Genomic DNA, 21,568 nt, shown 5'->3' with positions numbered 1-21,568 from the left:
GATATATATCATATAGTTATTTGTTTCTATAAATATATAACTTTTATTTTTCATTGATTCTAATACAGCACTGGACAACTACCTAAATTGTATATTATACTAAATTGTGTATCACCTAAATAATATCACCATGATTAATACAGTGCGAATTTGTGAACGATATATTGTATCATATTATATGAAGTTGTAACTAATACTTGTATTTAAAGTTCAAAAACACGCATGGAGCATCTTCTCTAGTTCATCTACATTACTAAAACATAGATGATTTAAATATTGTTAAATACTTCGATAGTTTTCTAGAAAACCACTATAAACGCTAAAAAAAATTCAAAACAAATGTACATGATTTTTTTTTTTTTACCAACACTTGACAATTTTCAGATGAACCACTTAGAAATTAAAAATAATGAATAGGTTTATCTTATATCCTCATATAGTTATTTCATAAAATTATAATTTATATCATAAATAATATAATGATTTTCACCATAGTACTTATATCATTAATAATTGCTTAGTTTTGGACATATAACTTATTATACTTAACGTTGAACGAAATAAATGGATAATTTTGGTAATGGGAGTGTTAACATGTACCTATGCATTAGGTGAGTAATTCGTATACGTGCCTACTGCCTATGCGTGTTGTACTTTTCAACAGAGTAAATTTAGCTACTTATCTGTAGTTTGACATGAAACATAATTGGTCATGTATTATTTAGAATAACTTTGTTATATATTTTATTTTTTATTTGTATATTTCATATCTAATATGGGATTACCGAGTGATTTTACGTAATTAGTAGTCAAAAACTTGTTTCAAGTAGTGTAGCTTAGTAATTTATCGTCAGTAAGAAACCAACAGGTAATATTAAGCAAACTATATTATAGTTATTTCAAAACATGTTTATCATTCTACAGTCCACACATTTAACGACTCAATTTTGATAAGTGTCTAGATACTATAGTAGGTAACTGGTACCTAACTATACTGTAATATAATTATAAAGGAACATATTATACATCTTTTTTAAATTAACAATTTGTTTAATATCACAGCCAAAATATTTATAAATAGAAATAGAAATCGATTTTTTTTTCATATTGCTAATTAGTGGTAATTAGGTGTAGGTACCTAATACGTTACCCCTCTATATAATTAACAATTTTGATTCAAATGTTCGTAATTTATGAATTTATATGATATGAATATGTTATAGGTAGATTGTAGGTACTATATATTTTAAAATAATAATAGATATAGTAATTATAACTTATAAATAAATAGATGATTAAATTGTATCAAACAAGTTTATCTCAACAATTACTTTTTATGTGCAATTAATTGAACTTCGACAAATTATAAACGTAATCTTATTAAAATGTCTTTTAAAAGAGACGAACACTAAAAAGATATTATTCAAATGATAGAAATCGAAAATTGACTAGTCATAGTTTAATATTACGTTGTATTTGTTGACTAGCAGGTATACCATATAATATTGGATAGTGGATACTGTTAAGTAAAATATTATACAGTTAGACACTGAAAATATTTGTAGTTTTTCCTATTTAAATTAGATAACCTAATACCTACTAATGAGTTTTACTTAGATAAATCATCTATAATGTAACAAGTAGCATGTTTATATTATATAAATGTAAATTTATCGATACTAACATAAATTACACTTGCGACTTACACTATATAAATCACGAAATACTGTACCTCTTTTAATAGGTTGTTGTACTGATTTTATTGAATTTGAGTTTCTTATACAGTTTAACGCACTCGAGTAAAGGAAAATTACAATGCTCTTACACGAGGGGTGTCCTTGGTTCGACAACATGAAAACCCTATGAATAGTGTGTTTTGGGAAATAATAATAATAACATATAATGTTCATGTGACAATGCTATTTGATGGCTTGGTGCGTAGAAAATCCAACTATTTAATCTGTTTCATGGTCGGTATTGTGATTGAAAACTACAGCAGCGTAGATCACAATATTTTGGTATTATTATGTCATAATGTACACTCGTTCACATTTTAAACAAGACACCCGATATACTGTAGTTAATGTGGGTAGGTACCAGTACTCAAAAATTATAGTAGGCAACAGTTTTATTTACTTATATGGAATATACGTATATTAAAAAAAATAGGTAATAATCACACATATCATAATAAAAATGAGTAATAAATTTTAAAAATAAAATCTAAAGAATCCAATGAGATGTATCTTATGAAAAATGTCGTTTTACAAACAATGTCAACTGATTGTCCGGTTAGGTAGGTCAGAAATGTATAGTAATATATTTCGATTATGAGAGGCAGCTATTCATCAGTGACGTATATCGTAAAACAATATAACAATAAGAAGTCTTACATTTTTAATTAATTGCCAAAATCGATCCAGTAAACTAAGTGCATCGTCAGTTATAGAATACCATCGAACGTTAAACTGTTTTACGACCAATGAATATAATATTTTTATACGACTTATGGCTTTGAGGCTCTTTGTTGGATCAAAGTCGTTTCTAGAGAGAAAATAATATGTTTTAACAAAACACGCGGGGCCTTATGATAAATCATTCTAATAGTAAATCTTGAATATAATTATTATTTAAATCGAGTACCTGACGTATCGAGTATCTCGTTTTCTCGGTATTTCGGTGGTGTTTAACAAAATACCTACGTAATTCGAGACAAACGGTCCACAATATAATGTTAAAGACGATGAGTTACGTGCACGGTAAATCCGAATCGGTCGTCCTTTCCAGATGAGTATCTTATATTTTTTATAACGCGCACCGCGCACGTATAAAAATAATAATAATATGTACCGGTATACATATATGAGTATATTACACTACATTATACAGTACCACAAAAAATACACACCATACACTGCATATCGTTTGTGTGTACGTACATATCATGTAGAGTGTGCTGAGACTCGTGATTTCATAGCTCGACGCCTTAATACACGTGTCCCGGCGTAGGAAATAATTTATATTATTTTATATTATTATCTTCCATACGTTATTATAATAATATATTCTCTTCTTTTGTAATCGATACGTAATCATCAGCGTTTCGATGTTGTTTCCTTTATTTTGCACCATTTTTTTTTCTTTTCTTTTCACGACCGCGATGATTAGGAAATCGTGAGAATCGCCCAAGCCGTGACAGGGTGTCGTGGCGTTATTTTTAACACTCCATTAATCACCTTTAACGAACTCCCGATCTCATAATATACGTCTAGTCTTTAAAATACGTGTCCAGTCACCGCCACCCGTGCCTACACCTTTTTCCTCGAGTCTTTATTTTTATTAGATATTATTAACAGGTTTGTTATGATACAATTAAGGCAGATTTGATGAGTAAAAAAAAAAAATAATGGTAAAATAATAAGATAATAATTTAATACGTAGTCGTGAATACCATTATTTATAAATTATAATATTATAATATAATATAGGTTATAAGTTATGACTATTTTAATATATAGGCAATAGGTATATCGCATTGGTGAGTGAATTAAACTAAATATTTTGATTATTACGGGGTTTTTATTGGTCTCGGTTCATCGATTTTTCAGCATAATAAACTAATTACTTATGAATTGATAATTATGATCATATAGCTTTCTATATTTTTCCCTTTTTATTATATTACTTCAACCTTAAATAACTGAAGCCTAAAGGTTAAGTTAAGAATACTAATACTTATGAGTACACATTAAATCGAAAGTAAAAATCTGATATTAACTACATAACACATTACACACGCAAATAAAAAATAAAACAAATACAATATAATAGAAAGAAATAAAACGAGCATAGAACATTTCGAAATTACATAGGTAGGTACTTAATGTTGAAATATTAATGAAAATCTATAAAAACTAACTATTTTTTTGCATGTAGAATTTAAGATAGGATTATAAAAAGCAAATGATTTTTTTATGTATATTAATTTGTAATAATTGTCACTATTGAGCTAAAAAACCTACAACATATTAAGATCTAATAATTTGATTTAAAAAAAAAATAGTTACGTTGCTTCAGATATACCTTTTATTACGGGTTAAACTGTTTATTATGAGAATAAATTGCTTGTTAAAATAATTGGGTTAATATGAATTTAAATATTTAACTGAACTGCGTTTGTGTTATACACTTATACTTAGTACAAAATCTTGTATCCAGTAATGTGTACATTATTTTCCCTCAAGCTACGTCAAAATAAATATTGCAAATTTTATTTATATTAAATTACTGATAGTTGAGAAATACAATACTATTTACACGAAAAAATACAAAATAAGTAAATACTCTAAACAACACGTGCATAATATGAATCGTATGTTGTGCTAAAATGTCAGATCATTCAAATGGAAATGAAAAAAATATATATTATCAGTGCTTGCATCCTACGCATCACGGATTTCGACTGATTGATGTTTATCGTTGTCCATTAGATACATCTGATATATTATCTAATACTAATTGTATCATATATGGTTTGAATTCTTAGCATCACCTCCGACATGGTCGACACAAAAGACAACAATGGAACAATACATTTAGCAGCTCCGGATTCGTACCAGAATATCATGTTTATCTGGACGGCAGTACCTCGGAGAGTGGTGAATGGAGTCCGTGGTCAGATGATAGCCAATGTTCCCGCAGTTGTGGAGGAGGAGTCGCGTTTCAAACCAGGAGATGTCTGACATCCAGGTATTATGACACTTGCCTATACCTATTACAAGCATGGTAAACCGTTTGAAGTTTATTATTTTTTTAGATAATATAACTAAGAATAAATATGAATTTCCATATTTCACCTATGGCCACTCTGCATGTGGCAAAGGGTTGCATTCAATCAGCCTTTAAAGTTGATTATGATCATCATACAAAGAATGGATAATAATTTATTGTGTAATCGCCCGTGTTAGCTATGTTTGATGAACGTCGCTGCACAGTGAAATAAATAAAATATTTTTATTTTTATTACCATCTTATAGAGTGGGTCTATAAAATCTTATCAATTGTAGATAAATACCAATGTAGTTCCACTAATAGTTGTTGGTAAACCAATGTAAGTTAGTACTTGACTTAGAAATGTGCAGCGAAATCGACCCATTAGTTTGAACCAATCTAAATACTTTTAAAGATTATAAAATATAAAAACAAATTAAATAACAACGAAAAAAAATAATAAATAATACAATATTTATCGAATTAATGTTCTGTAAAAAATTTTTACTGGTACGTGGGTACGTGGAAAAGGAAGAATAAGTCAATTTGGCTATTTTTCGATTAATATACAAAACAATACATTATAATATAATATCTACCGAGGGAAAAATTAAAAAATTAAAGCAATCATTAACGAAAAATGTAAATAGAAAAAGCATAATGACTATCTAATACAGAAATGAGACAAATTTTCGTTTCCCAAAAAGTAAATAGGTAGATAGAGATTTTGACTTATAAGGGAATTTTATCCCACTCACCGTTTATTCGTTAAGATTTCTATAATTGTTTCCCTAAGGCAGACAAACTCGAAAAAAAATAGCTGATCATCCACTCAGATAGGTTATACCTCCTAATAACATAAAAATAACCTAATTGGTAATATTACATAGCGATAATATTATTATGATGATAGACCACGCCTCAAATCGGCCATCAACATATTATTCGTTTGTATTATAATACATGCTAATTACTTAATGATTACTCATTTGTATTTTAGAAATGCAAATTTCCTACCTGGATTTATTTATGAAAAATAAAAACATTATTGTTAAATAGATATATCCATAGGTAAGATAGGTACACTGAATAACACACATATCAGGATTTTTACTGAAAATAATGAAACTATACTGATACGGTTATTTGACGTGATTATCGATCATTGATATTTTAATGCAATACTCTAAAGTTGTAATTTATAATAACTTTGAATTATTAATAAACTCTGTGAGAGTTTCAATGCGAACTTCTATGAAATCAAGTCATTGTAGGTACAGTGTCCTTAAAAATGCGTTAGTCAAAAATGTTTTTATTTAATTAGTGGGTTTTGTTATTTTATTTGGCAAATATCAACAAACAATATCCGGTGTCCATTAAATAATTTTTCGCATGAAATGTATTGACTCATGTATTTCTAATATACATAATATGATATTAGGTACTTTCACACTACTACTTACTAATACTCATTTTTGTTTATAGACGAGACGGTTCCGAAGATTGCACAGGATCATCGAAAAGATATTATTCCTGTAATATTCAAGTGAGTATACACTCGTTACAAATATAGAAGTGGAAAATGGTTTTTAATATAAAATCGGAAATTATCCTTTATAAGGTTTATAACCATAGCCATATTTTTTAAACTACTTGATTAGTTTGTTATAATATGCAGTAATAGATCTCACACTTGAAAAAGTTTATAAAATGAGCACATTATATATTCATGTACCTAATGTTAACAAAATCAAACCTTATAATAATAGAATTATGGAACCTTAGTTTTAAGTTTATGCTTTTATAATTTAATAACAATTATTCTTAACTAACGTATCGTAATAATGAACATTATAAAACAAACGCGTTTGAAATATTCATCGATTTTTATAGGAATGTCCCAGAAAAAGTCTGGATTTCCGACTGGAACAATGCGCTGCATTTGACCGAGTACCATTTGAAGGATTGACATACGAGTAAGTGAATACGAAAAAAAAAACTTTTTAGTGTCATACGTAATAAAATATAAACTATTTACACAGATGGGTTCCCTACACCAAAGCTCCAAACAAATGTGAACTGAATTGTATGCCGAAAGGGGAACGATTTTATTACAGACATAGAAATAAAGTAATTGACGGTACAACGTGTGATGAAGAAAAATTGGACGTTTGTGTCGATGGAAAATGTTTGGTAATTCCCATTGTTTAATACTAAAAGTCATTATTGTTTGTTTAAGTTTAAAAAAAAAACCATACTCGTTTTGAAGTATTTTATTTATCTAGTGCCTACCTATTCAGGCGTTATTCAAATTATTATTATTTGTTAGAAGTGCTGTTTATTTTCAGTACATATAAAAATATGTTTTATACAATAAGTAAGTTTGAGATATTTGAGATGGTACCTCATTATCGGAATTTGGGAATAGCCTCATTTGAAAATATATATTATTCATTATCAGTATTTATCACTCTATCAATTAAATTTAAAATTTTAATTCATTTTCATATTTTTGTAGTATTGCTTATCAAATATTTTCATTTGATATTTGAAGATATTAGACACTGTTGTATATCTAATTTAATTGTCAGATGTCATCTTTAATGAAATTTGTTTGTATTTCAATATTATTTCAATCTCAAAGTTCCAGGTATTTGAACTAACTAGGTATAACGGTGTTTTAGTTAAAATGTTAGATACACTTACACGTATTACGCTTATACACTATAGTAAATTATATTGATATACTTTTTAAACTGCTAAGGAATTAATAATTTAAATATTAATGTAAAATAAATACAATGTGGATTGAATAAATCTAATTTTCAGTCGGTGGGATGTGATAATCTATTGGGTTCGCCGGTAAGAGAAGATCGTTGTCGTAACTGTGGAGGAGATGGATCCAACTGCAACACTGTCCAAGGAATTTTGGACATGAACGATTTACAGTATGGTACGTAGTTATATAAATTATATTTGACAGCAGCGTTATAATATTACAATATTTATAATTTTTGATCAAACTTATAAAACTAATAATACTACTTGATAATACTGTTGTAGAGTATTTTGAGTATGAAATTTAAAGTTATTATACCTACACGAACTTAAAATATGATTGTCATAAAATTATTTGTATCAATTATGTTATTTTTCGTGAATATATTATTATTTTAATTTTTAAATAATTATTTATGTTTGTTTTTTAGGGTATACCGATATACTTCTGATTCCGGCAGGTGCTACTAACATAAGAGTAAGGGAAATTCAGCCATCTAATAATTATTTAGGTAACTTAAAGTTTTGTAACATTTGTAACATTTATGCTTATTGTTTACATAATATTTTATAACATGAATATAACATTTAAAGCAATTAGAAACATTTCTGGACACTACTACCTGAACGGTAATTGGAAGATCGACTATCCTAGAAGTCTGAAAATCTGCAATTCCGTTTTCCATTATGAGAGGAAAAAGCGAGCACTTTACACACCAGAAATAATTACAGCTTTAGGACCAATTTCAGAAGCCATTTATATCGTGGTAAGTTGAGTTTACATTTATTTCTCAATTTTATATTTACTAACTAAAAGTTATAACAATGAATCAAAATAATTATGAATGCTTCTTGTATTCGTTCAAAATATTTTAATTGTTAATTAAATTTCAAATCGCGCTAAAGTTTATATTTCTCTATAGTCATGATTTATGAATCTAGTTTCCACTAATTAAGTAGTAAATATTTATTTTTTTTTATCTACTAACTATGTGATGAATAATGATTTATCGTGAGCCTTTACTCCAGTATGGGCGCAAACTTGACACCAATTAGTTTTAATTAACTTTTTACTCGATAAAAATAAAACCATTCTATTAATCAAAAATTAGTATATGGTACCTAGTTTATTTTTAGTTAAAAACATTCTTAACGTTATTTGTATTACATATTACACTAGTTACTGTATCAAGAAGCTAACCCAGGAATCGAATACGAATATAGCATTCCAACCAGTGCTGCAAAACTCACATTATCCAAAGGATACGGTTGGATATATAATGAGTTCACCGAATGCAATACGACTTGTGGCGGAGGTAATAACAGTGAACATTTTTTTTTTTTTGCTTTATAGATTATAATTAGATATAAGAATTTCAGTTACTTCTTACGTAAATAACATGTTATACAATACATATATATAATATTTAATAATATATTTATTCATTTTACTTGACAATATATTTTATTACGTGTAATATTAATTGAGGACAATTTATTTTTTTTAACTATAAATTCTACAAATTATAATCTAGATATTAGTTTAAGACAAACAATAATCATTATACCTAATCAGTTTTTGTATAGGTACTTCACTTAGGTCTGTTCATTTTTAAGAATATGAAAGGAACTATATTAAATGGATTTGTTTTATTTTATTTCTTTCTTTTGTTTGTGAATCACAATCAGATTTTTCGTGTTAGAAAAATAGAATGGGTTTTTTATTATTATTTTAAAAACAAATATCCCGACTTGTGTTTTTAGTGGTAAAATTTTAAACTGGTACCTCAATTGATTTTGTGTCATATCTAGGCACCTATTGTTATTTCAAAAATTTAAAATGATTTTATTAGAGTTATATAAATATTAGGAATAATATTTTTAATTTTGGTTACATTTAATCGTTCACTATTCTATTATTATATAAAAAAAAATCATTAAATCTTTTATTTCGATATTTTTTCAAGTCTTGTAAATTACCTATTGGTAATGGTGTAATAGGCTTATTTAACAAATATATTAATATTTATAACAGAAATTTGTTAAATAATCTTGTTATAATCTTATATAGCGAAAACATAAATTGAATAACTGAATGATAATATTATATTAGTTATTAATAGTGTATTACAAGTGTAATTTATTATTAAATTACCAAAAGGTTAATATTTATAAGAAATAATCTGCACATAAAACAATTATATTTTGTTAACATTTTTGTCTTAAAGGTACAAGAACTCGAAACGTTTGGTGTGCTCAAAAGAATGACTCAATGCCTGTACCCACAGAACTTTGTGATCCGGGTTTGGAACCATTAAAATCACAATCGTGCTCAATGGAACCATGTCCACCTAAATGGGCCCCAGCTAATTGGACATTATGTACACACAAATGTGGAACAAACGGAACACAGACTAGAGAAGTAATAAATTTAAATTGAACAAAAACAGTTTGACAAAATAATAATTTTTTTTTTTTATTATTATTACTATAAAATAACTTAAAAACGTTTCAATAGTTTAAAATGATTCAGTTTTTATACAGTTCATTATTGCTTAACCTTAATTCATTAAAAACACGAACTTTTGCTTAAAGATTTAAATAAAGAATTATACTTAGAACAACCATTTTTTAACAACAGTTTGCTTTACCATACTGGTAAAATTGTGATTTAAAAACACTGTGCATTGTTTTAAAATCAATCGATATTTATATTTTAAGTGCATTATAGAAAGTAATTATTATGGTTTTAGGTTGGATGTGTGAGAAGAATCAATGGTGTTGATGTTCCCGCAGATGGTAACTACTGTGAACAGTATGATGGGACCAAGCCAGCTACTGTACAACCTTGCAATGTGGGGCTAGAATGCCCATTGTGGCACACTGATCCTTGGAAACCTGTAAGCAAATGATTTCTTTAAAAAATTATTAAATAGTTATATTATTTAAAAACTACATTTTTTTATGTATTTTACATATTATTTTTGTTTAACATAATGAGTAATAATATAGTAAATTTTAATTTTAATTTATGACATGTTACTTTTGTATATATTGTATTGTAAATAATTGTATAACATTGGTAAAGTGGATTTTTATTTGTTATGGAAAAAAAAAATAGAAAGTTTAAGTGATCTAAATGTTTTTCATTGCATGATTTTCATAAGTATAATGCATCTTTATGTTTTTGTATGGTAATTGGAGCTTAACGGTAGACAATTTCGCCATATCTTAAATAATATGCTACCACTAGAATACAAAATATTAATTTTGATGTTTCTTATTCGCTTTGGGAAGTCAAATATTTCATGAAAATAAAATAATAATTAACATAAAATATAGGTATTTATTTCTTATGCAACATGTTACTTGTATTATGTTATGTATTATAAATTATAATTATCATAATTTTAAATACAGTTTGAATAATATTAATAGTTATTTTTAAATTCAGAATATAATAAACTAAATCTTGTAACATGTCAATAAAATATAACGATAATCTCATACTATAACCCACATTAAAAAAATTCATTTTAATTTTTAGTACAAACATTTGGTTTAGGCATAAAATTCTATAATTCGATTTTTTTGTTGTCAGTGCAATCAACTATGCGGACCTGGTAAACAAACCAGAAAAGTTAGTTGTTATAGAAAAGTGGGTAAGAAAATTATCGTTTTAAGCGATGACGATTGTGATACTAAAAAACCAGACACAGAAAAAAAATGCCAGCTGCGTCCATGCGAGGGCGTCGATTGGGTGACGTCTGCGTGGTCAGGAGTAAGAAATCAAATAATTGTTCGTATTCATCAATGATAATTTAATATTTTATTACTTGTAATTAGTGTGGCGATTGTAATTTGGATTTCGAAACTAGACAAGTAATTTGTGCGAATGCTAAAGGAAAATTATATGATACTAAATTTTGTAAGAAATCAAAATATCCAGAAATCTTGAGAAATTGTACCCCTTCAGATGCATGCGAGTATCAGTGGTACGCCACTCAGTGGAGTGAGGTATATTGCAATGTCCATTATATTATTATCATTATTATTATTTTGTTTGATACGACATATTTTTATGATAATATGATGTAAAAATATGTTTAGTGTTCATCAAAATGCAGTACTGGAAAACAAATCAGAAAAGTTTTTTGCGGATCCCTAGTCGGTGAATCTATCAAAAAAGTTGATAATATAAAATGTGATCCAAGCAAAAAATACGAAGATACTAAAAACTGTACTGGAAAAGAAACATGCAAAGGAGAATGGTTTTCAGGCCCTTGGACTGCAGTATGTTTAGACAATGAATATTTTGGAGTTTGTTTAATTATTTGTGTTATTAATGTATAAATTAATTGAATATATTATAGTGTTCAAAACCTTGCGGCTCTGGAGAAAAGAGTAGGAAAGTATTTTGTATGGTTGGAAACTCCACTGTGGACGCTAGTCAGTGTAAACCTGAAACACTTTTATACTCTAGTGATGAATGTAATAAACAGCCTTGTGGCGAAGGTAAAGAAATTTCTTTCACACATCACTTTGCTCACTTATTATTATCTTTTATACAGAAGTACTAATTTTTGCTTTTTTTACATAGATCAAATTATGCCTGTCGAGTCTAAGAAACCAATTACGGAAGAAGACACACTCGAAGAAGAATGTGAAGATGAAATGATAACTGTTACTCCATTTGCAATTGAACCTGATTATGAAGTAAATTTGTTTTTATTTTAATAGTATAACTGTGAATTATAATATTTATTAGTGAAAGGATTTAAGTTTCAAACCGTAGTACTTTCATGTTTTAATCATTTATTTTATTATAGGCTTCAACATCGCCCTATACACAATCGCCCGATGATAATATGACTGATACAGAATCAAAAAATACAATGAAATCTGAAGAACCTAATATTTTTACTACAGATTCAATGAATACTGAAAAAGAAAGCACTCCTCCTTCAGAAATAGAAGTAACATCTACAGAAAAAAAAACAACCTCCATTACTACTACTTCCCCAACTAAACGCAAAAAGAGACAAGCCATCCCAGATGCCCAACTTAAATTTTCTAATGCTAAATCGACTGATGTCCCTAACACTTCAAATGATTTATCGACTTTTGAGTCCTCCACCATTATTTCAACAACGGATATGTCAACTACTGATATATCAACCACAGATATTTCAACAACGGATGCAACAACTTTTGATTCTTCAACAACTATTGATGTTTCCTCGACAGTGGACATTGTAACACCAATTTCTTCATCGTCGCCACCGACATCATCTGAACCAACAACAATTACATCTCAAACTGAAACACTTCAAACTGAAACAATGACGAGTAATGAAAATATATCATCTTCGGCGGATATTTCATCATCTACAGCTGATTCTAGTACCGAAAACAGTGATAAGACTACTCCCATGGAGTTAACAACTGTGTCAATGTCTTCCACTGATACAGAAAGCACAGTAGTATCTGATTCAATTACTGAAACAAGTACGGATGCAATGTCTAGTACAGATATTACATCAACCATTAACTTATCATCAAGCACCGAACCATCTACATCTCTTTCATCGTCAGAAACAATCGCATCATCAACCGAGATATCAGTTAGCACTTCTGACTATACTAGCGAAACATCTGTCGTTATGTCAACATTAACTGCAGTGACTAATACAACTAAAAAAAGTATAGTGTTTAATTAATTCATAGGTTTTGGGACCAAAAAAAAATGTAATAATTTATTAAATATATTTCATATTTTTTTGATAGCGAACCCGTTGATTGAGGCTTCAAAGAAGGGCAAACGTATTTGTAAGAAGAAAAAGAAATTGGTTGGTTGTCAGACATCAGAATTTGGATGCTGTTTTGATGACAAAACGCCTGCTAAAGGACCGTTTAGTGCTGGTACAACTAAAAAAGAAGACTATTTAATACACTTTTCAAAATAAATTGAGTCTGAAATTTCAATTATTTTTTTTATTACAAATATTTTTAGGTTGTCCAGATGTACATACTTGTAAAGACACAGAACATAACTGTTGTTCGGATGGTGTAACTCCGGCAACTGGACCGAAGAACGAAGGGTGTCCTCCTTCAGTGTGCAACGCTACTTTTTACGGCTGCTGTTCAGATGGCTATAGTATTTCACTAGGAAATGATTTCGAAGGATGTCCTGTTGAGGTGACCTTACCTGTCTCAACAACGACAATGGCACCTGATCTCGGATGCAAGAATACACAGTAATATTAATATATTTAATAATAGTAATTAGTACTTAGTAGTAATAACACTAAAAATTATTATAATTCATTATTATTAATAAACAATCATTTTTATTTTGTATATTTGAATGTCAGATTTGGTTGTTGTCCAAATGGAATAACTCCTGCTACAGGACCTAGTTTCCAAGGATGTTATGAATGCGTTGAAGGGTCAGGAGAATGCGATTCGTGTTTGGAAACGGCATATGGTTGTTGTGCAGATAACGTTACTGCAGCTACAGGACCAAACATGGCTGGTTGCCAAGATAATTGTAAGTTTTTATATTGATGGTCTGACAATTTGTGGATAAAACGTGATAGAAATAGATTTGAAAGGATTTATAGGATCAATCACTAACAAAGTACAAACTCAATTTCTGTTGTAAAAAAAAATAATTTTTCTATTGGATTGTGTATTATTTTTGTGTTTATACTTAGGACAACCTAATACTGAAACTTACAAAAATTAAAATTAAAAATCAGCTTTCATCCACTTTTTTATGGTGTTGAAAGTGCGTATATACTGATTTATACTCAAACGTTTTACATTATGCTATTATATACCAATCAATGAAATATTCATCTTAGAATCTTAAAATATTCCACTTTAATTTAAAAATTATCATTTTTTGTAAACAGAATGTTTGAAATATTTAAATCAATTTTAAGATATTTATAGAAATTTAAAAACTGTAGATTTTATTTTTACAGATATTGATAAAACAATTTTTTTTTGTCAAAAAGCTTGAAAATAAAATACAGAGTATTCTATTAGTTGTTATTATAAAAATTAAAAAAACTAAAACTACATCATTTGTTTTTTTTATATATATATAAGCGGTTGTAGTTCAAAATTTCAAATTATGACAAAATTCGTCAAAATCACGAAAATGTACAAAATATTTTGTTGTTAAAAATGGTTTTAATTTTTAAATTCAACATCTAAGGTATAAAAATATAATACAGTGTTCTTCATAAGTTATTCTCATAGATGTCTATTAAAAATGTTGAAAGTACATAATATGCATTTTTATTTTATAGATATTTGACATGTGTGACAAAACTGAAAATGTAGTTTCATTTTTTTTCTTATAATTCAAAAAAATAGTAATTGAAAGACTTGAAACTTCTCACCATAACGTATTCTATTATTTTCTATATGAAATTAATTTTTAAACTATTTAGAATAATATTTTTGATTTTTTTATTGGAATAATTCTTTTAAAATCAACAGATCTGTAAATATATCTGCATTTTCGTAATCTGTTTACTATTCATAATATATTATCACATATAAAGATTAATTTAACTAATGTTACTATATATTATAAAACAATATCGATATTAGATATAGGCTACTGGCGTCTAGAACCTGCTTAATCATTCTAAGTTTTGAATTTATAATTTTTATGAAAAAACGAGTTAAAACTAAAGGCCATTAAAATGCAATCCAGTCCATAGAGTGCTTAAGTTTTGATTTTGACTCTTTTGAAGATTTATTTGCCCATCCTTGTATTATAAAATGAATATAAAATATTCATATTACCTATCATTCATAATAATATAACAATTATTTAAAAATTATTCAAACTACCATTACATATATTCTAGTAACGACAGATGGTTTCATTTCTGTAACATCTACTTCAGAACAACCGACAGACTCGTGTCAACTATCAGAATTTGGATGCTGTCCTGATGGAGTAACATCAGCATCAGGGTATAATCTTGAAGGGTGTATGGGAGTTGACTTCGATAATTGTACTTATAATGAAAACGACACAGGTAAATCTGACAGTAAAAATTAAAATTAATACTATAAATTATAATGTTCTGCATTCTTAGTTGATACATTATGATTAAAATTTTTAAAATGTTAAAATATTAAAATTAAGTTCAAAACTATTGTACTTTGATATAATAATTAAATGGTTGAACAAAATAAAAACTAAGCACATATTTGACATTAATATCTGATATATTTCTAGAATGTTTATCTGCATGTGCTAAAGAACAATTTGGATGTTGTGATGATAATACTACTGCTGCACATGGGCCAAATAAAGAAGGATGTTGCTTATATTCCCAATATGGCTGTTGCCCAGACAATATAGTACCAGCTAATGGACCTAGTCTGCAAGGTATATTTAAAATTACTCACACTTGTTTTTTCTTGAATTATATGATGTATGTCAAATACTTTATTTCACATAGATACCTATATATTATAATCTATCAATCAGTAAATGCATTATTTAACATTTAAAATAAGCATATCATTTTATGCAGTTATAATGTGATATGACTTAATATACATGAAAAGAAAGTGGCCACCCACCGATCGTTTTGAAAACATTTTTTATTTTAGGTTGTGGATGTATTTATACGCCATTTGGATGTTGCCCGGATAATACAACAACTGCTAGAGGACCAAATAACGCTGGCTGTAGTTGCCAATACACTGAACATAAATGCTGTCCAGATAATTTCACACCAGCTTCAGGACCACAGTACCAAGGTTGTGGATGCCATACATACCAGTTTGGTTGCTGTCCCGATGGTATTACAAAAGCAATTGGTCCAAATTCACAAGGTACAATGCTGAAAGTTAATATTTTAATAATATTTTGAATGAACATTTTGTTATTTTTCTGTCTTAGGGTGTGGTTGTGAATATACTCAATATGGATGTTGTAGTGATAAAAATACACCAGCTCCAGATGAAACGAAAAATTGTAGTTGCGAGGCATCTAAGTATGGATGTTGTTTAGATGGTATAACTGAGTCTAAAGGGGAAAATTTCGAAGGATGTCAATCTAAACCTATTCTACCTGGAGGTAACTATACAACCATAAATTATTGATAGATATTTGAAATAATCATATTAATCATAAACCTTTTAGATAGATGCAAAGAACCCAAAGACCGCGGAAGCTGTTCAGATTTCACTGTTAAATGGTTCTTTGATACGGAATATGGTGGTTGTTCAAGATTTTGGTATGGTGGATGTAATGGAAATAATAACCGTTTCAAAACGCAGGAAGAATGTAAAGATGTATGTGTTGAGCCATCTGGTCGAGGTACATAAATATATAACTACATAATTCACAAATTTATTTATTAAACTACTCAATTGGAAACATTTAATTGTATAGATGTATGTTACTTACCAAAAAGCGTGGGACCGTGTGAAGGATATTACCCTACTTGGTACTATGACCAAGACCGAAAACAATGTGCTCAATTTGTTTATGGTGGATGCCTTGGTAATAATAACAAATTCCAAACACGTGAAGAATGTGAACACCTTTGTGTTATTCCTGATACTTTGGGTATACAAATTAATAACTGAATAAGTTAACTATATATTTATTAATATGTATTCCAAACTGTAAACAGATCCTTGTGAGCAACCACTTGCACCTGGGCCGTGTAAAGGTAACTTCTCACGTTGGTATTATGATAAATCAACACGTTCCTGTTCGCAATTTAACTATGGTGGCTGTAAAGGAACACAGAATAATTTCTTGAATAAAGAGTCATGCAGTCATAAATGCATAAACCCACTCAAAACACAAGGTGAGATTGATATATTTTAAATTTCAAATAGTAGTTAGTTTTTAATCCAATAATTTTTTAGTAGAAATTATTAGTTTGATTTTAAAGTGCATGAGAGTAGATAAGCTTAATCAATAATGCTATAGATACCACATGTTATAACGGTATTAATTAATTTACGAAGAAAAGAAGAAACGAATGAAAAATTTTCAGTGATTTATTCTTATAAATAAATGCATCTAATTGTTTTCTAGAAGGACTAAATGAAGATGTTTGCAAACTACCAAAGGACTCAGGTCCGTGTGAGGGTACTAAAGTCTATTGGTATTATAACCATGAAAAGATGAAATGTAGGAAATTCGTGTATGGAGGTTGTGGTGGAAACAAAAATAGGTTTCATTTACAATCAGACTGTATAGCGAATTGTTATTCAGAGTTATTAATTAAAGGTACATAAAAACCTGTAGTCTGTAAATTACGAATGGACTTGGGGTGTATACTTTTTCTCAACTTATGAAGTCTGTAGTGTTGTTGACTTTTTCTAACAATGTTGGTTTTAATAGTATAATATATTAATATATAGTAATACTGTGTTTAAATTGAATGTACTAATCAATATTTAATTATTTAAACTTTGTTTGCTACTAACATAAATGCATGTGGGTTTGGTAAATATTTAGAAGAATGTTTGATGACTCTTGCTCGGGGTGATAAAAATTGTGATAAGAAGATCCCACGGTGGTATTTTGATAATAACGAAAACGCATGTAAACCTTTCTATTATACTGGTTGTGGTGCCAATGCTAACAATTATGAGACGCAAGAATCTTGTGAAAGCAAATGTCCATCGAAGAGAAGTAAGCCATTTTAATGGTTAAATGTATAGTATAAGTAATATTTTTTAGGAAGAGAAATTAAAATATTTATTAATATTTCAGAACTTGATACATGTAAATTACCAGCTCTTGTTGGTGAATGTCATGACTACGTAAATCGTTGGTACTTTAACTCTTTGGATGGTCGTTGTAGACAATTTTATTATGGTGGTTGTGGAGGAAATGAAAATAATTTTGAAACAGAATATAGTTGTGAAAATAAATGTATCGATTCTGGTCGTATTACAACCTTAGCACCTCCTCAATTTTCAAAAGGTATGTTATGAATGTGAAAAAAAGGGAAAATACCTTAAATAATGATTATTTTTTAATACGGTATATAGACAAATGCTTCTTGTACCAAGACCGTGGTAACTGTAGCAATATGTCTTCCAAATATTTCTATGACAGACAAGACGGTGTTTGCAAACAATTCATGTACGGTGGTTGTGGAGGTAATGACAACCGCTTTGATTCTAAACAAGAATGTGATCAACAGTGTTCCGATGCACAAGGTAATGCAAATACATAACATTGTAGCTGGTAGCAATAGTTTTATAAAAAATGTTTTTCTTAATAAAGTAATAGGTATAGGTTTGAAAAATTAAAACATCATAGCTAATTTTATTTTTTAGATCAATGTCAGTTGCCAAGAGTAGAAGGACCATGTAGAGGAGATTTCAGACAGTGGTATTATGATAAAAATAGTGATAGATGTTTCCAATTCCGATATGGTGGGTGTCAAGGAAACACCAACCGCTTTAATGACCGACAATCGTGTGAAACACGTTGTGTACAAAATTCCGTAACAACAGTTGCTTCGCCAATAATACCTGCAACACGGCCAAGCGACGTTTGTTTAATTGCGCTTGATCCTGGTCCTTGCCTTCAAACTGTAATATGAACTTATCAATTTAATTACCTACTTAAAATATTTATATTTATGTATTTTTTTATATTATTATTATAGATCGATATGTGGTATTTCAAAACATCCTCGAGACGATGTGAACCTTTTGCGTATAGTGGCTGTGAAGGAAATGCTAATAAATTCCAATCGGTAGAAGAATGCGAAAGAATCTGCTACCCTTATATTGATCCAAATGGTAAGTAAAAATTTATATCAGCTTTCATTTTCAACGAAACTTGATGAAACTTGTTATGTTTGACAGCGAATACAGTTGTACAGGAAACACGAATTTCAAAACCAGATGAACCTCAAATATCCTCAGACATCTGTGAAGCAGGGAAATTACGTTGTAAACAACTTTCTGAAGAAGCAACAAGATGTCCGTATGGACTTGAACAATGGGTTAATGCTGCTGGTTGTGAAGACTGCCGATGTTTTAATCCTTGCTTGCCAGGACCAGATCAGAAATCAGTTTGCCCAGCAGATTATCAGTGTATAGTGGACGTAATTACGTCAGACAACGGAGACTCAAAATACAAGGCCACGTGTAGACCAGGTAATAATATTTATAAAAATTAACGACATTTTAGTATCTATAGTCAATTTATTGATCTCAAATTAAATTAGCTGCCTTTAAAATACTTAACACAAATGCATAACTTGCAAGTAACACCTTCAGATCTAGTCTTAAATCAATATTTTTGCTGAAAATCATTAATTGCGATAATATTTATAGTTAGAGACAAATAGAATAGTAAAATATAAAGTCAAGTTTTATCCATTATATTTGCAGTATTTAAATTCTTGTTAATTATTTTTAATTTTACTTAATGCCTATATATTTTGTTTGAAGTATTCAAGCCTGGAGAATGTCCTCAAGTTGCCGTTTACCAAAGCGACTGTGCTGAACAGTGTAGAACAGATGCTGATTGTGTGGGAGACGACAAATGTTGTTACAATGGATGTGGTACTTTCTGCTTACGTCCACAGCAATCCACCTCAACAACGACAACGCCGTCATCGACCACTGTGGTTACTCAAGAAAAGGGTAAAATATAGTTACTTACTTACCAAACGTGTAAAGTAGTTACGAGAAATTTAGTAATTTTTATATGTTTATCAAACATGGTATGGGTGGTGAACCCAATGGGACCCTTAAATATTAAGCTCACTCTTAAAGTTAGTTTTTTTTAAACTTTGATGGCTAAGAATTAATGTTAAAAATATTATTCTTTGGGAATAACAAAACATTGTAAAAGGAAGGAGAATAAAAAATATGTTGAACTTGCACAAAAAAAAATGAGTGAGTGAAGCCTAACTACGAGTCACAAATATAATGAGCTCTAAAATATATTATATATATTATCTCTAATAAATTATTATTATTTGTCCTTGTTTTTTGCGTGCCAACAGAATCGCCTCCGCAAATCGTCACGGTCGATTCAAACGTAGAGGCTGATGAAGGTAACTTTGCCACTCTCAGGTGCATAGTCATCGGTACACCTACGCCGACGATCGTTTGGCAGAAGAACACCACACTGGTAATAATACTTTAAAAGTTAGTCCTCAATGTGAATCGAAAATCTGTCTTACTGCAGCCGAATGATAAGCCCTTATGGATATGATCATTCGTTAATGTCTAAAACGCCACTCGCTTGCCTATACACTGTATAGTATACAGTTTACGAGCACCAGCGAATAGAAATTCAAACATTTTCGAACACAATTTCTCCATATTTTGTAAATCTGAAAACAAAATACTTCATACGCCTTCCCAAACTCTTTAAAAAACAACTTGTCTTATGTGGGTACTCGTGATGCGGTGGTGGTGGTAGGTACTTGCACACCAAAAAAATATTAACCGACCAATTTTCGATTGCTTTGAGAATACTGACAAAAAGAAAAACCATTACAGTCGACAATCGGATACTAGCTGTTATTGAGTGTGTATGTGTACTCATATTTTAGATTGATGGATCAGGCGGTCATTACAAGTTGTTTGCCGACGGTACGTTACAGATCATTGGACTATACAAATATGATTCTGGAGTATACATTTGTATGGCAAGCAACGGTATCGGTGAGCCGATCAGAAAAGAGGTTTACTTGACGGTCAAAGGTACAGAATTTTCATATTTAGTAGCTACGCTTTACATTTTGGAATATTACAGTACTCGTGTGCATTGGTAGACTATCGTTACTCGTATATAATACCCAGCTATTATATTAATAATATTATATAGACAAGTTTTTTTCTACAACAGTGCCATGTCCTTTAGGTTAAAGCCGGTGAGGTATATATGTATAAACCGGCTTGACGAAACCTAGCGTTTGCCGTCAGCTACAGGTACATGTCACAAGTTTACGTCATTCTATTTGTATCCCACAGTGGAATCATA

General features: G+C 29.3%; 1 protein-coding gene across 3 annotated transcripts in view; it reads left to right on the top strand.

Moving 5' to 3' along the window:
- The window catches only part of LOC111036379 (papilin), a 46,602-nt gene that overhangs the window by 19,822 nt on the left and 5,212 nt on the right, over positions 1-21,568 (top strand). For 2 of the 3 annotated variants that reach the window (XM_022318391.1, XM_022318389.1), the window contains exons 3-37: positions 4,547-4,749; positions 6,256-6,316; positions 6,664-6,746; positions 6,813-6,963; positions 7,600-7,723; positions 7,980-8,060; positions 8,143-8,315; positions 8,729-8,864; positions 9,777-9,970; positions 10,302-10,448; positions 11,150-11,329; positions 11,395-11,565; positions 11,659-11,841; positions 11,922-12,063; positions 12,149-12,264; positions 12,378-13,251; positions 13,336-13,470; positions 13,562-13,805; positions 13,923-14,098; positions 15,438-15,611; positions 15,815-15,967; positions 16,195-16,419; positions 16,487-16,663; positions 16,730-16,906; positions 16,982-17,158; positions 17,226-17,405; positions 18,065-18,241; positions 18,323-18,535; positions 18,604-18,774; positions 18,895-19,154; positions 19,230-19,365; positions 19,432-19,725; positions 20,023-20,217; positions 20,583-20,710; positions 21,138-21,288. In XM_022318391.1, coding sequence (XP_022174083.1) covers positions 4,547-4,749; positions 6,256-6,316; positions 6,664-6,746; positions 6,813-6,963; positions 7,600-7,723; positions 7,980-8,060; positions 8,143-8,315; positions 8,729-8,864; positions 9,777-9,970; positions 10,302-10,448; positions 11,150-11,329; positions 11,395-11,565; positions 11,659-11,841; positions 11,922-12,063; positions 12,149-12,264; positions 12,378-13,251; positions 13,336-13,470; positions 13,562-13,805; positions 13,923-14,098; positions 15,438-15,611; positions 15,815-15,967; positions 16,195-16,419; positions 16,487-16,663; positions 16,730-16,906; positions 16,982-17,158; positions 17,226-17,405; positions 18,065-18,241; positions 18,323-18,535; positions 18,604-18,774; positions 18,895-19,154; positions 19,230-19,365; positions 19,432-19,725; positions 20,023-20,217; positions 20,583-20,710; positions 21,138-21,288 — 6,562 coding nt within the window. The remainder of the gene's footprint in view (positions 1-4,546; positions 4,750-6,255; positions 6,317-6,663; positions 6,747-6,812; positions 6,964-7,599; positions 7,724-7,979; positions 8,061-8,142; positions 8,316-8,728; positions 8,865-9,776; positions 9,971-10,301; positions 10,449-11,149; positions 11,330-11,394; positions 11,566-11,658; positions 11,842-11,921; positions 12,064-12,148; positions 12,265-12,377; positions 13,252-13,335; positions 13,471-13,561; positions 13,806-13,922; positions 14,099-15,437; positions 15,612-15,814; positions 15,968-16,194; positions 16,420-16,486; positions 16,664-16,729; positions 16,907-16,981; positions 17,159-17,225; positions 17,406-18,064; positions 18,242-18,322; positions 18,536-18,603; positions 18,775-18,894; positions 19,155-19,229; positions 19,366-19,431; positions 19,726-20,022; positions 20,218-20,582; positions 20,711-21,137; positions 21,289-21,568) is intronic. The other variant, XM_022318390.1, reaches the window with a different exon arrangement.

This window comes from Myzus persicae, unplaced genomic scaffold, assembly GCF_001856785.1.
Source record: "Myzus persicae strain clone G006 unplaced genomic scaffold, MPER_G0061.0, whole genome shotgun sequence".
In the NCBI taxonomy this organism is placed as follows: domain Eukaryota; kingdom Metazoa; phylum Arthropoda; class Insecta; order Hemiptera; family Aphididae; genus Myzus; species Myzus persicae.
Note: the sequence above shows the minus strand (reverse complement) of the source record. Positions and strands in the feature narration are given on the sequence as shown.